Source organism: Anomaloglossus baeobatrachus, chromosome 7, assembly GCF_048569485.1.
Source record: "Anomaloglossus baeobatrachus isolate aAnoBae1 chromosome 7, aAnoBae1.hap1, whole genome shotgun sequence".
Taxonomy (NCBI): Eukaryota; Metazoa; Chordata; class Amphibia; order Anura; family Aromobatidae; genus Anomaloglossus; species Anomaloglossus baeobatrachus.
The window spans coordinates 149,020,729-149,037,393 of record NC_134359.1 but is presented as its reverse complement, the minus strand read 5'-3'; the positions used below and the strand labels follow the sequence as shown (position 1 = coordinate 149,037,393).

General features: G+C 44.1%; 1 protein-coding gene across 4 annotated transcripts in view; it reads right to left on the bottom strand.

Annotated features, from left to right (window-relative positions):
* PMS1 (PMS1 homolog 1, mismatch repair system component) overlaps positions 1 to 16,665 on the bottom strand; it is a 929,444-nt gene that overhangs the window by 354,234 nt on the left and 558,545 nt on the right. For all 4 annotated transcript variants that reach the window (XM_075317757.1, XM_075317755.1, XM_075317759.1 and 1 more), the window contains one exon: positions 171 to 287. In XM_075317757.1, the coding sequence (XP_075173872.1) occupies positions 171 to 287 (117 nt within the window). The remainder of the gene's footprint in view (positions 1 to 170; positions 288 to 16,665) is intronic.

The window sequence follows — 16,665 nt, the reverse complement described above, 5'->3', positions numbered from 1 at the left end:
TGCCTCCATCATAGCCACATCAGTTTTGGTCTATTTGTCCTTATTAGATGAAACACAACTAGGAAAGCAAAACTACATTATTACATTTCTTTTTTTTTAAAAAAAAAGCATAAAATGGGTAACATTTGCATTAAAAAAGGATATCTTTGCTCAGTACCGTAGTAACATACCTCTGGATTTTCACATTGGTGCTGAATATGTGTCATTGCATTCATTACCGTAGTTCCCAAAACTGATATGAGGGCCATTTTCTGGTCTGATACCTTATTTTTTTGCCAAAGTATCACCTATTTCAAAGACACAAAATGTTCAAATTGAGATCCTTATTTGAATACATCCACTATACAGATCAATGTAGTTTGCAATATTATTAGGTTTTTCAAAGATGTTCATTTCATACATACAAAACAAGAAATGAGAGTGTTAGGGGGTACGTTCAGGATCCAGAGTGAGAGGATGCTAGTCATAGGAGCTCAGGTCAGGCACTACTAAATTACCCGCTCCTTCATTAATAATCTAGACAGACATTTTCCTAGAATGGGTCCCTGTAGGGTGAGGTTACTCTGCACAAAAATATACCAAAAGGAGGACCCCGTTAAAATATAACTTTTAATAATTATTAAATTATAATGATATTAAAAAGTCAAAGACCAGAAAAACACACAAAAAAGCATAAGAAATAGTGTGCAGAATGTGCAATAACTAGGAATGAGCGAATACCCGGCGAATACCTCGCCGCTATTCGAGTATTCGCGAATATTCGACCCCCAATGTAAGTCTACGGGAAACCAGAATAATTTCATGTTGGACCTGTCGGTGAGCTGTGGTGACTGAGGAAGAGGCTGAAATGGATGGGAAAAGGCAGAAACAGTATGGGCACAACCTGTAGAAGGTGCCTCCTCACTGCATTTCTGCCCCCTCTCAATTCATCCAAGATGTCAGGGCGCACACCAACGCGCCGCCCACATTCACCCTCTTCCTCTGATTTCTGTCGCATGTGCCATGACACATGCGATAGAAAACTCCTCCCCGGGTCCAGCTAAGTCACCCCCCATACACCCTCCGGTGTTTCCCGGTGTTCCCCCGGTGTTTCTACCTTTTTGCAGCGTTGAACCCCACACCAGGGCAACTGAATGAGCTGGGGCGAAGCGCCAGGATTGGCACATCTAATGGATGCGCCACTTCTGGGGCGGCTGCGGCCTGCTATTTTTAGGCTGGAAAGGGCAAATAACTATGGACCTTCCCACCCTGAGAATACCAGACCACAGCTGTCTGCTTTACCTTGGCTGGAGAACCAATTTGGGGGGAACCCCACTTTTTTTTTTTAATTATTTATTTATAAATAATTATATAAAAGAGCCTGGGGGCCCTTCAAATTGGATCCCCAACCAAGGTAAAGCTGCCAGCTGTGGTCTACAGGCTACAGCCATCTGCTTTACCCTAGCTGGCTATCAAAAATGGGGGGACCCCACGTCGCTTTTTTTTTTTTTCAATTATTTATTTTTTTGGCTAAATACAAGGCTAGGCACCCTTTAGTGCCACATGAAAGTCACTAAAGGGTGCCAGCTTAGAATATCCAGGGAGGTGGGACATTATATGTGTTTGACATCGGTCTGCCTGTCTATCTATCCATCTATCCTTTTTTATCTATCGATCCATCTATCTATCCCTGTCTATCTCTCTCTCTATCCCTCTATCTATCTATCTATCCATTTATCCATCTATCTATCTCTCTATCTATCCATCTATCTATCCCTCTATTTATCAATTATCTATCTATTCCTCTATCTATCTAATCATCCATTATCTATCTAGCTATCTATCCCTCTATCTATCCATTATTCCATTATCTATCTATCCATCTATCCCTCTATCTATCTATCTATCCATTATCTATCAATCTATCCATCTCTTCCTCTATCTATCCATCTATCTATCCGATAGATAGATAGATAATGGATAGATGGATAGATAGATAGATGGATAGATAGATAATGGACAGATAGATGGATAGATGGATGGATAGATAGATAATGGATAGATAGACAGATAGATGGATACATCGATAGATAGACAGATAGATGGACAGATGGATGGATAGATAGATGGCTAGATAGATGGATAATAGATAGATAAATAATGGATAGATAGATAAATGGTTAGATAGATAGATGGATAGATAGATAAAAAAGGATAGATAGATAATGGATAGATAGATAGATAATGGATAGATGGATATATATATATATATATATATATATATAAAATGGATAGATAGATATATATATAGGATAAATAGATAGATAGAGGGATAGATGGATAGATAGATAATGGATAGATAGATGGATGGATAGATAGATGGATAAATGGATGAATAGATACTGTAGATAGATAGATAAAAAAGGATAGATAGGTAGATAGATAGAGGGATGGATAGATAGATAACACTGGGGAACAATTTGAAAAAAAATTCTGTTGAGTTAGGTTTTTGAGCTGAGTTATAGTAAAATTGGCATGCTGATTCCAAAAATGTAGTCAGTTTTTTTCTATCACGTCAAGTTTTTCCTCAACTTACCTGCCATAGAAGCACAATTGCACTGATTTCTGTAATAAGACTTGTTATCTGAGTACAATTCGACTCATATAGAGCTACGTGGCAACTTGTAAGAGTAGTCACAACTAAGACAGTGTGGTGAGAGGTGTGTGCAGCTCCCAATACGTCATAATTATCAATATCTTTACACAAAAAATGTATCATAGTAGGAATAAATAGGATTTGTGATAGCTTTTCTCTTTACATCGGGCGCTTAGTTGTAATTTATATACAGTATCTTTTATGATTTTTTTCGTTAGTTTTCAAAGCTTGTAACTTTCCATCTCAGTGTTTTATTTACTTATGTACATATTTCCTTTGTTTCAGATCATGTCTGCTCCTTCTTCCTCTCGTCGTAAATGCCTAAATAACCCTGACTCCTTCTGCTATATTTGTGGTGTTTTCACCATTCCAGTTCAAAAGGGCAAACATCAGTGCATTTGTCAAACAAGCATATTTTGCATATTTTAAAGTAAAACTCGGTGATCAAGATAAGCCATGGGCCCCTCACATAGTATGCAAGCAGTGTGTCGAGAGTTTACGGATGTGGACCAAAGGAACACGTGAAAAGTTGGCATTTGGTATCCCCATGGTGTGGAGAGAGCAAAAAAGTCATTCCACAGACTGTTACTTCTGTTTAGTGAAAACATCAGGATTTAACAGGAAAAATAAAAGTAAAATAGAATATCCAAATCTACCGTCAGCTATCAGACCAATGCCTCATTCAGCTGAAATTCCAGTGCCAGTTTTCGAACAGCTACCATCTCTAGAAGTTCTGAGTGATGTTGACGAACACAGTGACAGCAATGATGCAGAATTTGAAATTCACAAGGATTCAGTTCGTAAGGGATTTGATCAGCACGAGTTAAATGATTTAGCACGTGAATTGGGCTTCAGAAAAAAGCTTCAGAATTACTAACATCAAGGCTGAATGAGAAACAGTTAAGGTCCAGTCACACTAAGCAACTTACCAGCGATCCCAACAACGATAGGGATCGCTGGTAAGTTGCTAGGAGGTTGCTGGTGAGATGTCACACTGCGACACTCCAGCGATCCCACCAGCAACCTGACCTGGCAGGGATCGCTGGAGCGTCGCTACACGAGTTGCTGGTGAGCTCACCAGCAACCAGTGACCAGCCCCAGCGCTGTGTGGAAGATGCTGCGCTTGGTAACTAAGGTAAATATCGGGTAACCAACCCGATATTTACCTTGGTTACCAGTGCACGGAGCTACACGTGCAGAGAACAGGGAGCAGCGCACACTGAGCGCTGGCTCCCTGCTCTCCTAGTTACAGCACACATGGGGTTAATTACCCGATGTGTGCTGCAGCTACATGTGCACATAGCAGGGAGCAGCGCACAATGCTTAGCGCTGGCTCCCTGCTCTCCTAGTTACAACACACATCGGGTTAATTAACCCGATGTGTCCTGCAGCTACATGTGCACAGAGCAGGAGCCGGCACTGACAGTGAGAGCGGCGGAGGCTGGTAACAAAGGTAAATATCGGGTAACCAAGGACAGGGCTTCTTGGTTACCCGATGTTTACATTGGTTACCAGCCTCCGCAGAAGCCGGCTCCTGCTGCCTGCACATTTAGTTGTTGCTGGCTCGCTGTCACACACAGCGATCTGTGCTTCACAGCGGGACAGCAACAACTAAAAAATGGCCCAGGACATTCAGCAACAACCAACGACCTCACAGCAGGGGCCAGGTTGTTGCTGGATGTCACACACAGCAACATCGCTAGCAACGTCACAAAAGTTGTTCGTTAGCAGCGATGTTGCTAGCGATGTTGCTTAGTGTGACGGGGCCTTTACTTGAACAAGGAGCGAAGGTATCATACTTTCGTACTAGAGAAAGTACATTTTTGCAGTACTTTCGGTGTGACAGCGGTTTTGTGTTTTGCCATAATATTCCTGGTTTACTACAAGAATTAGGGCTTTCAATGTACAATCCAAATGAATGGCGACTGTTTATTGATAGCTCAAAGCGGAGTCTTAAGTGTGTCCTTCTACACAATGGCAATTTATTTGGTGCAGTCCCTATTGGGCATTCTGTCTCTCTTCGTGAAGAACATAAAGATGTAAAGAGAGTTATTGAGTTATTGAAATATGACACACACAATTGAATCATCTGTGTTGACCTTAAAATGGTTTGCTTCCTTCTTGGTCAGCAACGTGGGAACACAAAGTATCCCTGCTTTCTCTGTATGTGGGATAGCAGAGCTCGAGAAAAGCATTGGGTTGAGTCGAATTGGCCTCCAAGAGCTGGTCTTAAACCTGGAGATCCTAACATTCTACATCAGCCACTTGTTGACAGGAAGAATATACTATTGCCACCTCTGCACATAAAACTAGGTCTCATGAAGCAATTTGTAAAAGCATTGCCAACTGACGGCGACTGTTTTAAGTACATCATGTTGGCACTTCCTGGACTGTCCATTGAAAAAATAAAGGCTGGTGTGTTTGATGGTCCACAAATTCGACAGCTCATCAAAGATGAACATTTCACCGGGACTATGTCAGATCTTGAGAAGAATGCATTCAAAGACGTCGTCAAGAACTTTCTTGGAAATACACGTGCAAGTAATTACAAAGAAATTGTTCAGAAACTATTGGAGAGCTACAAAGCGCTTGGTTGCAACATGAGTATTAAACTACATTTTCTGCATTGCCATCTTGCCAACTTTCCGGAAAATCTTGGTGCTGTTAGCGATGAGCAAGGTGAACGATTTCACCAAGATTTGAAGGTTATGGAAGACCGTTACCAGGGCAGATGGGATGTACATATGATGGCTGACTATTGCTGGAGCATCAAACGTGATTGTCCTCAAGGTAAACACTCCAAAAAAAGCTATAAATGTACATTTTTACCTTAAATACTTGCATATATATACATATATATATATATATATATATGTGTATATATATATATATATATATATATATATATATATATATATATATATATATATATATATATATATCCTTTGTAAAAAACATGATAGTGTTAAAAAACATATTTATCATGCCTATTTCTTATATATTTCATTTTTTGTTCATATTTGTACTATTTAAAAAAAACAAACACTTTTTAGGTACAGTAGTTTACATATTTTTGAGAAGACAAAAATCCTATAGTTCAAAAACTTGACGTGATAGAGAAAAACTGAGATCATTTCTGGATTCAGCATCCAAAAATTAATTAAGAACAGTTGTCTGACCTAACTCCTAAAAAATTGCGTTCCCCAATTAATTAGTCCCTAATGTACACTTGCTTTGGCAAAACTAATTTGTATTTGGTACTGCTAATAAAGCTGATTTGATTAACTCTGCACCACCTATCTACCACCGCCAGAGTCCCCCTACTTCAATCCAGACAGCTTTGAGATCTTACAAGAAGAAGCCATCCATTATCAGGTCCTGGGCAAAGTTCTCATCTTTGGAGACCTCAATGCAAGAACAGGGAGAGAAAAAGACTTTCTGACCACAGATGGAAACATCTACATATTTGGGGCAGAGAATGACAGTCACGACTCAGAACACTCAGAGAGAAAAAGCTATGACAGTACAGTCAACAAAAGTGGCAAAAAGCTCCTGAACTTATGTAAAAGTTTAGGTCTTCATATTCTTAATGGACATACAAAGGGAGACTCACTGGGAAGATATACACTAAACTCCCATTTAGGAAGGAGCGTAGTATCCCAAAAGAAGGACTAAAGGTTGATTTACACGAGACGATCTATCGTGCAATAGATCATCAGGGTCACGGTTTTTGTGATGCACATCCGGCGTCGCTTGCGACGTCGGCCTGTGTGACACCTCGTAGCGACGCAGTATCGCTCACAAATCGCGAGTCGTGTACTCGTCACTAGGTTTCATAAAATCGTTTATGAAACATGGCTCCGGTTGTTCATCGTTCCCGTGGCAGCACACGTCGCTCCGCGTGACACCACGGGAACGATGAACATCGCTTACCTGCATCCCGTGGCTCCCGCTGGCAATGTGGAAGGAAGGAGGTGGGCGGGATGTTTACATCCCGCTCATTTCCTCTCCTCCGCCTCTATTGGCCGGCTGCCGTGTGACGTCGCTGTTACGCTGAACATCCCTCCCACTCCAGGAAGTGGATGTTCGCTGCCCTCTTTGACGTCGCACGGGAGGTAAGTGCGTGTGACGGGGGTTAAACGAGTTTGTGCGCCACAGGCAATCAATGCCCGTGACGCACAAACGAAAGGGGGCGGGTACGATCGATCGTGAAAACGCACGATCGATCGTTCCATGTAAAGCAGGCTTAAGCCAAGAGCAGGAAAACATAACATCAAAACTAAAAGGCAATGGAGGAGAAAATCAAAAATTTCCAAAACTCACTGAAAACACCAATTACATTACAGGAAGTTGCAGAGAAAATCACTTCCATAAAGTGTAAAAAATCTAGTGGTCTGGGTGGAATTCCCCAGAGATGCTGAAGTACAGCACACCAGAAATTCAAGCTGCAATGGTTAAACTGTTCAACATTGTGCTGAGTGCTGGTTACTTCCCTCGTACCTGGAACCAAGGACTCATTACAAAGATCCACAAGAGTGGGGACAGGTATGACCCTGCCAACTACAGAGACATATGTGTCAGCAGTAACTTGGGAAAACTATTCAACAGCATCCTAAACAAAAGGATCATCAGTTTCCTTACTGAGCACAATGTCCTGAGCAAAAGCCAAGCAAAGTTCATGCAAACCACTGCACCACGGACCACATTTACACTCTGCACAGTCTCATTCAGAGCCATGTCCACAATACAAAGCATGGGAAGATATACGCCTTTAAAAAGGCCTGTTACTCAGTGTGGCACTCGGGCTTGTTCTTGAAATTGCTGGAGAGCGGAATAGGAGGAAAGACCTACGATGTTATCAAAAGCTCCTACACCGAGAACCTCTGCAGTGTGAGTGTGAACGGTAGAAGAACGGCCTATTTCCAGCAGAGCCGAGGAGTCAGACAGGGCTGCAGCCTAAGTCCAACGCTCTTCAACATCTATATCAATGAGCTGGCTACTGCTCTGGAATCTTCACCTGTTCCAGGTCTCACACTCCATGATGCCCAGGTGAAATTCTTGCTCTATGCAGATGACTTACTGCTGCTGTCACCAACCGAGAAAGGCCTCCAAGACAACCTACAAATCTTGGAGAAATTCAGCTCCACATGGGCACCACCCATCAACCTAAAGAAAACCAACATCATGGTGTTCCAGAAGAGAAAAATGATATTTGACCAGCATCCTCCATTTGTCCTAAACAACTGCACTCTTAAAGGAACAGTCAAATACACCTACTTGGGCCTGGAAATTCAACAGTCAGGGAGCTTTAAACAAGCCATAGAGACCCTGAAAAACAAGGCCTGCAAAACCTTTTATGCCATCCGAAGGAAATTATATCATCTGAAGCCACCAGTGAGGGTCTGGCTAAAAATCTTCGATTCCATCATCGCCCCAATCCTCCTGTACGGCAGCGAAGTCTGGGGCCCTCACACTTACCCAGATTGGTCAAGGTGGGATTCCAGCCCAACAGAAATATTCCACTTGGAATTTTGTAAGCATCTTCTACAGGTCCATCGAAGCACTTCCAACAGCGCCTGTTGGGCCGAGTGGGCAGATTCCCTCTACACCTAGCGGTTCTGAAGAGGACACTATCATTTCGGGCTCACCTACAGAGTAGCAATCCAAGCTTCCATCACCACAAAGCTCTGATATATATACGTGGTCCAGATGAACCAGGACCCCTGGCACAGCTCTCCCAAACCCAACTGGACAAAATAACCAACCACAGCAGCCTGATAAAAACCAGAATCAGAAAGATGGTAAACGAGGGCCAGGAGAGGTATGTCAGTGACTGGAGGACCGACATCAACACCTCACAGAAACTGACTACGTACCAGAGACTACAGAGAGGCTACAGACTGGCCCCATATCTGGAAAAACTCCAAGACCCCAGAGACCGCAGAACCCTGAGCCGATATAGGCTCAGTGCCCACAGTCTAGCTATCGAATCCGGCTGACACAAGCAGAGCTACAAGCCCAGGGAGGACAGACTGTGCCAACACTGTGACCTGGAGTCCCTGAAGGATGAAACCCACTTCCTGCTACACTGCACCAAGTACTCAGCAGTGAGGGACACTCACTTCAGGAGACTCTCCCATCTGTTCCCGGATTTCAGCTCCATGAAGGAGGAAGAGAAAGCTTATATCCTGCTGGGGGGAGAAGAGAGTGCAGTGGAGATAGCAGCATGGTACGTGAGCGAATGTCATAAGCTTCGAAAAAGGGAACTATGATAAGCCATGGACTTCCATAGCCCCCAACGTCCCTACCCTAGATGTGCCCCATCCATCCTTCCTATAGTCCCCACCCTGGATGTGCCCCATCCATCCTACCTACAGTCCCCACCCTGGATGTGCCCCATCCATCCCTACTATTGTCCCTACCTATCATCCCCACAGTCCCAGTCCCTATTGTACAGTTGCTTTGGCAAAACTAATTTGTATTTGGTCCTGCCAATAAAGCTTATTTGATTTGATTTGATAGATAGATAGATAGAGAGATAGAGGGATAGATAGATGGATAGATAATGGATAGATAATGGATAGATGGATAGATAGATGGATAGATAGATAAATAGATAAAAAAGATAATGGATAGATAGATAGATAATTAATTAGTCCCTAATGTACACTTGCTTTGGCAAAACTAATTTGTATTTGGTCCTGCCAATAAAGCGGATTTGATTTGATAGTTAGATAGATAGATGGATTGACAGATAGATAGATAGATAATGGATAGATAGATAGATAGATTGATAGATAATGGATAGATAGATAGATAGATAGATAGATGGATAAATAGATAATGGATAGACAGCATTGAGCACTCGCTCACAGACGTCGCTGAATCAGTGTGAATTACTTCGGACCTGGATATTTGGAGGGGGTTAATAAAGCAGTGACAGAGGGGCTTTTTGGTGTTTTATTTCAAGTAAAGAATTTTTCGGTGTTGTGTTTATTTACTTAATTTACAGATTAGTGATCACGTGTCATAGACGCTGCCATTACTAATCTTGGACTTAGTGGCAGCTATGGGCTGCTATTAACTCCTTATTACCCTGATTGCCACCACATCACGACAATCGGGAAGGGCTGGTGACACGCCGGGACTGTCACATCTAATGGATGCAACATTTTCGGGGGCAGCAGCGGGCTGATATTCTCGGCTGTGAGGGGGGGTCGTAACCATGGCCCTCGCCCTCCTCAGCCTGAGAATATCGGCCTGCTGCTGTGTGCTTACTTCGGCTGGGTATCATTTGGGGGGATCGCACATCGTTGTTTTAAATTATTTATTTTACTACACGATATAGACCCGCCCACCGGAGGCTGTGATTGGTTGCAGTGAGACAGCTGTCACTCAGCGTGGGGGCGTGTCTGACTGCAACCAATCATAGGCGCCAGTGGGCGGGGGAAGCAGGGAATACGAGATGGAATAATGAGCGGCCGGCATTTTCAAAAGCTGGAGAACCCACCACAGTTTCACAGCTGTGCAGCGCTGCACCCATGATCGGTGAGTAAATGCTGCTTTACATACTGTGATATCATTACCAATATCGCTAGCGTGCGTACCCACCCCCATCGGTTGTGCGACACTGGCAAATCGCAGCCCGTGGCGCACATCGCTCAGACCCGTCACACTACTTACCTGCCTAGCGACGTCGCTGTGACCGGCGAACCGCCTCCTTTCTAAGGGGGCAGTTCATTCGGCATCACAGTGACGTCACTAAGCGGCCGCCCAATAGAAGCGGAGGGGTGGAGATGAGCGGGACGTAACATCCCGCCAACCTCCTTCTTTCCTCATTGCGGGCAGGACTCAGGTAAGGTGAGGTTCCTCGTTCCTGCGGTGTCACACGAAGCGATGTGTCAAACTACATCGTTACTGCAGCAGGCAAAATAATCGAGATTAGGGGGGGAATGTCACCGATTAGCGATTTTGAACGTTTTTGCAACGATTCAAAATCGCTAATAGGTGTCACACGCAACGGCATCGCAACTGCCGTGACCACAACGAGATCGCTTTAGTGTGTAAAGCGGCCTTAAGAAAGAGAGGTAGAGACCAACTGACCAAAATGGCCGCTGGCTTATATATAGGCTTATATAGTATATATGACGCTGTTCGGCCAAGCCAATCACAGTAACACCACAACAAAGATGGCTTCGGCGTTACTGTGAGGGCAAGCTACATCAGATGTTTTCATTGGCTGCAAAAAGGCACCAGGAAGTCCAGAAATAAAAATGAATGTATCGCAGCGAATACCATATGAGCTGCCAGATACCGAGTACCTCGAATACTCCATTATTCGTCGGATACCGAACAGTGGCGAATACATTCGCTCATCCCTAGTAATAACAAATGCTAGGTGGGAGGAAAAATTCAGACTGGCCCTAGATAAGCCCTAATAAATCTCTCCCTACCTAGCAATGGAGGGTATGACGCCCTAGGGTTGTGGCGCCCCCATTCACCGATGGGAGACCCTGTGTAGCCCTAATTAGCCCTGCACAGACCAAACAACAACATCACCAGTTACAAATAAACAGAATACCACCATCAAATAAAATGGAGAGTCAAAAAAAGTATCTAAAAAATGTCCAGAGATGTTATATTTGGGGTTCGTTACTTAAGTTTTATATTATAACCTGTATATTACTTAAGGCTGCTTTAGACGATTCAATATGTCGTGCGATTGCATTTGCGATCGCACCCGCCCCCATCGCTTATGCGGCACGGGCAATTTCTTGCTCGTGTCACACAATGCTGTAACCTCCCCATCACACGCACTTACCATCCAAACAACCTCGCTGTGGGCGGCGAACATCCACTTCCTGAAGGGGGAGGGACGTTCGTCGTCAATGCGACGTCACACAGCGGCTGGCCAATAGAAGCGGAGGGGCGGAGATGAGCGGGACGTAAACATCCCGCCCACCTCCTTCCTTCCGGATTGCCGGCGGGACGCAGGTAAGCTGTGTTCATCGTTCCCGGAGCGATGTGTGCTGCCTCGGGAACAATGAACAACCCGACGTTCAATTTTTAGAAAATGAACGATAAGGTGAGTATTTTTGCTCATTTATAGGTGTCACACGCTACGATATCAATAACAATTCCGGATGTGCGTCACTTACGGCGTGACCCCGCCGACATCTCGTTAGATATATCGTAGCGTGTAAAGCCCGCTTTACTTCACATACATTCCTTCAATTGAATAGGTGGGCTCACTTAAGGCCCTGTCACACACAGAGATAAATCTTTGGCAGATCTGTGGTTTAAGTGAAATTGTGGACAATTAGTGCCAGGTTTGTGGCTGTGTCCAAATGGAACAATATGTCCATGATTTCACTGCAACCACAGATCTGCCAAAGATTTATCTCTGTGTGTGACAGGGCCTTTAGTGTAAAAGTAATAACCCTAATTCAGCAAGTTTCTTGGAAATATAGGTCATACTCAGGGTCGGTCTGGCCCATCGGGGTAGCGGGGAATACCCCGGTAGGCCCGGGCCCACAGTGGGCTCCTGTGCCTTATATAGTGCAAGGCTGCTGTACAGCACCGCGGGGCCGCCAGTTTCTTCAGGCTGGCGTTATGTGTGGGCAGACTGGGCAGGGCCCCAACGCTGTGAGGGTCCCCCAGCCATTCAGTCACAAACTGCAGCAATAGCAGTTTATGTACTATCGCTGCAGCTTCCGCGGTTGAAGCAGGCCCTGTGGTGCCATTACAGTCATGTGATTCACCAAAGGTCCTGCACTCCAGAAGTCCCAGGCCTGTAAATATCCGGTGTACAGGTCCTGGAGACCGCGCCGCTATTCAAATGTACGTGCATCTTTCAGACGCGCATACATTTGAACAGTGAGGACGGTGACAGGACTAAGGCAGCGGAGCTTCTCGGCCCACACCGACACAGCGGCCGTCATCACACTGCCGCTGGGGCTGCAGAGAAGACGACGCGCAGGGCTGCAGAGAAGAGTTAAGCGCTCAGGAGGAGCCGAAGAGGACATTTACAACACTCCAGTATAAGCCGAGTTTTTCAGCTCTTTTATGCTGAAAACTTCCCCCTTGGCTTATAGAAGGGGACTGGAATGAGGACATTACTAAAGGATGAGGGGGCCCGTTGCTACAGGGCACAAGGATGGAGGGGCCCCGTTGCTACAGGGCACAATGATCGGGGGGCAGTTGCTACATGGCACAAGGACAGGGGGCCCATTGCTACAGGGCACAAGGATAGGGGGGCCAATTGCTACAAGGCACAAGCATGAGGGGGCCCTCTGCTACAGGGCATTTTATTGGGTCTATTTTAATTTTTGAAATTTACCTGTAGCTGCTGCATTTGCCACCCTAGGCTTATACTCGAGCCAATAAGTTTTCAGGTTTTTACTCGGGTTGGCTTATACTCGAATATATACAGTAATTTGAAATGAGGTGGCCTTGGTGGGGGGGGGAGCGGTATTACTTTACAAGTGACATTATGGGGCAGTGGGGGATTTTATGGGGAAATGAGGGTCATTATGAGACAATTAGGAAGGGGATTGTGAAAGGCAGCATAGTATAATAAGGAGCGGGGGGGAATTTATGCAGAGAGATATTATAGAAAGGGCAAGTTTTGGGGGTACATTATGGAAAGGGGCACTTTGTGGGCCTATTTTGAAGAGGAGCAGTGTGTAGGGGGATATTTTGTGCAGGAAGCAATTAACAACCCCTTCTGATTGCACTTGTTCCATCAGATATTAAATAAAAGGGGCCAGGATGAGGGACATACATTTTTGGTTTATGGTGGCAAGTGGAGATAATTACTGTAGGGGCAAATTAGGAGACATTATTACTGATGAAATATAGGTTCATTTTGCGGATACTGTCTTCCATGGAGGAACAAAAGTCTGATGTAGTGTAGAAATTGGGGAAAAAGTGTGGCATGTGCCCTTGGAGTGATTGGCTATAGGTGACCATGTCTTATTTTCTGCAGCATTTTGTCATGGCAGGAAGAATTGATGGCGGTCAGTGTCGGATGAAAAGGAAAAGTGGAGATGAATAACTTCAACTAGGGACGTCACTGGTAAGTTAGTGTATTACATGTATACACACACACACACACACAATACTGTACACTATATACAGAGCTCCTGTGTTTAATGTCACTAATTAATGTCATTGGCGATCACTGTTATTACCTATATACAGAGCTCTTGTGTACACTGTGTGCAGAATTATTAGGCAAATGAGTATTTTGATCACAATACTTTTTATACATATTGTCCTACTCCAAGCTGTATAGGCTTTAGAGCCAACTACCAATTAAGTAAATCAGGTGATGTGCATCTCTGTAATGAGGAGGGGTGTGCTTAATTATTAGGCAACTTCCTTTCTTTTAGCAAAATGGGTCAGAAAAGAGATTTGACGGGCTCTGAAAAGTCCAAAATTGTGAGCAGTTTGCAGAGGGATGCAGCAGTCTTGAAATTGCCAAAATTTTGAAGCGTGATCACCGAACAATCAAGCGTTTCATGGCAAATAGCCAACAGGGTTGCAAGAAGCGTGTTGGCCAAAAAAGGCGCAAAATAACTGTCCATGATTTGAGGAAAATCAAGCGTGAAGCTGCCAAGATGCCATTTGCCACCAGTTTGGCCATATTTCAGAGCTGCAATGTTACTGGAGTATCAAAAAGCACAAGGTGTGCCATACTCAGGGACATGACGTACAGACACAAGGCACTCCCAAAATTCTTGATGCTGTGATTTTATTTAACAGTGGATGTGCATAAATAACGTTTTCGGTCACAGAAGACCTTCATCAGTTGCACATGGGGAAACTGGATGGTGCTCATGTCACAGCGCGGTATCCACCGCTGCATGGGGGCATGGATACCGCGCTGTGACACGAGCACCATCCAGTTTCCCCATGTGCAACTGATGAAGGTCTTCTGTGACCGAAAACGTTATTTATGCACATCCACTGTTAAATAAAATCACAGCATCAAGAATTTTGGGAGTGCCTTGTGTCTATACTTAGTTTCTTGGCTTTGGAACCTACTAAGTACACCCCTTTCCATCTACACAATATTCTCCATTTCAAGGAAGTGCCATTTGTTATATTCATACTCAGGGACATGGTCAAGGTAAGGAAGGCTGAAAAACGACCACCTTTGAACAAGAAACATAAGATAAAACGTCACTGGGCCAAGAAATATCTTAAGACTGATTTTTCAAAGGTTTTATAGACTGATGAAATGAGAGTGACTTTTGATGGGCCAGATGGATGGGCCAGAGGCTGGATCAGTAAAGGGCAGAGAGCTCCACTCTGATTCAGACGCCAGCAAGGTGGAGGTGGGGTACTGGTATGGGCTGGTATCATCAAAGATGAACTTGTGGGACCTTTTCAGGTTGAGGATGGAGTGAAGCTCAACGCTCAGACCTACTGCCAGTTTCTGGAAGACAACTTCTTCAAGCAGTGGTGCAGGAAGAAGTCAGTATCGTTCAAGAAAAACATGATTTTCATGCAGGACAATGTTCCATCACATGCATCCAACTACTCCACAGCGTGGCTGGCCATTAAAGGTCTAAAAGATTAAAAAATAATGACATGCCCCAATTGTTCACCTGATCTTAACCCCATAGAGAACCTGTGGTCCCATATAAAATGTAAGATCTACAGGGAGGGAGAACAGTACACCTCTCAGAACAGTGTCTGGGAGGCTGTGGTGGCTGCTGCACGCAATGTTGATCGGAAAAAGATAAAGCAACTGACAGAATCTATGGATGGTAGGCTGTTGAGTGTCATCATAAAGAAAGGTGGCTATATTGGTCACTAATTTTTGGGGGTTTTGTTTTTGCATGTCAGAAATGTTTATGTCTAAATTTTGTGCAGTTATATTGGTTTACCTGGTGAAAATAAACAAGTGAGATGGGAATATATTTGTTTTTTATTAATTTGCCTAATAATTCTGCACAGTAAGGGGTACTTTACATGCCGCGACATTGCTAGCATCGGCTAGCGATGTCCAGCGCAATAGTACCCGCCCCCGTCGCACATGCGATTTCTTGTGATTGCTGCCGTAGAGAACATTATCGCTACGGCAGCTTCACACGCACTTACCTGGTCGGCTGACTGCCGAACAATCCCTCCTTCAAGGGGGAGGTGCGTTCGGCGTCACCGCGACATCACTAAGCAGCCGGCCAATAGAAGCGGAGGGGCGGAGATGAGCGGGACATCTCGCCCACCTCCTTCCTTCCGCATTGGCGGCGGGACACAGGTAAGGAGATGTTTGTTGGTCCTGCGGCTTCACACACAGCGATGTGTGATGCCGCAGGAGCTACAAACAACATCGAATGAGCAACAGGTGCGACATTATGCAAATGAACGACGTGACACAGATCAACGATTTTTGACTCTTTTGCGCTCGTTCATCGTCGTTCCTAGGATTTACACATTGCGATGTCGCTACTAGCGCCAGATGTGCGTCACAACAACCGTGACCCCGACGATATTTCAGTAGCGATGTTGCAACGTGTAAAGCACCCCTAATAGTTACCTGCACAAACAGATATCCTCCTAAGAAAGCCAAATCTAAAAAAAAACCACTCCAACTTCCAAAAAATATTAAGCTTTGATATCTGAGTCTTTTGGGTTGATTGAGAACATAGTTGTTGATCAATAATAAAAAAAATTCTCTAAAATACAATACTTGCCTAATAAATCTGCACAAACGGTGTATAATGTCATTGGTGATCACTATATAACCTGTACACTGACACTACATACAGAGCTCCTGTGTATAATGGCATTGATGGTAATATTATTATCAGTATTGTAGTTTTTATTAATGATCATTTACTGTAGTATTCGTCACTGTGTAGTAGTAATATGTGGTCTGGTCATGGTTTGGTGGTATTTGTCTCTTGTATGTAGTAATATTTGGTCATTATGTAGTCTGGTCATAGTGTCGTGGTATTTCTCCCTTGTATGTGGTAATATTTGGTTACTATGTGGTCTAATTAAGGAGTGGCGGTATTACT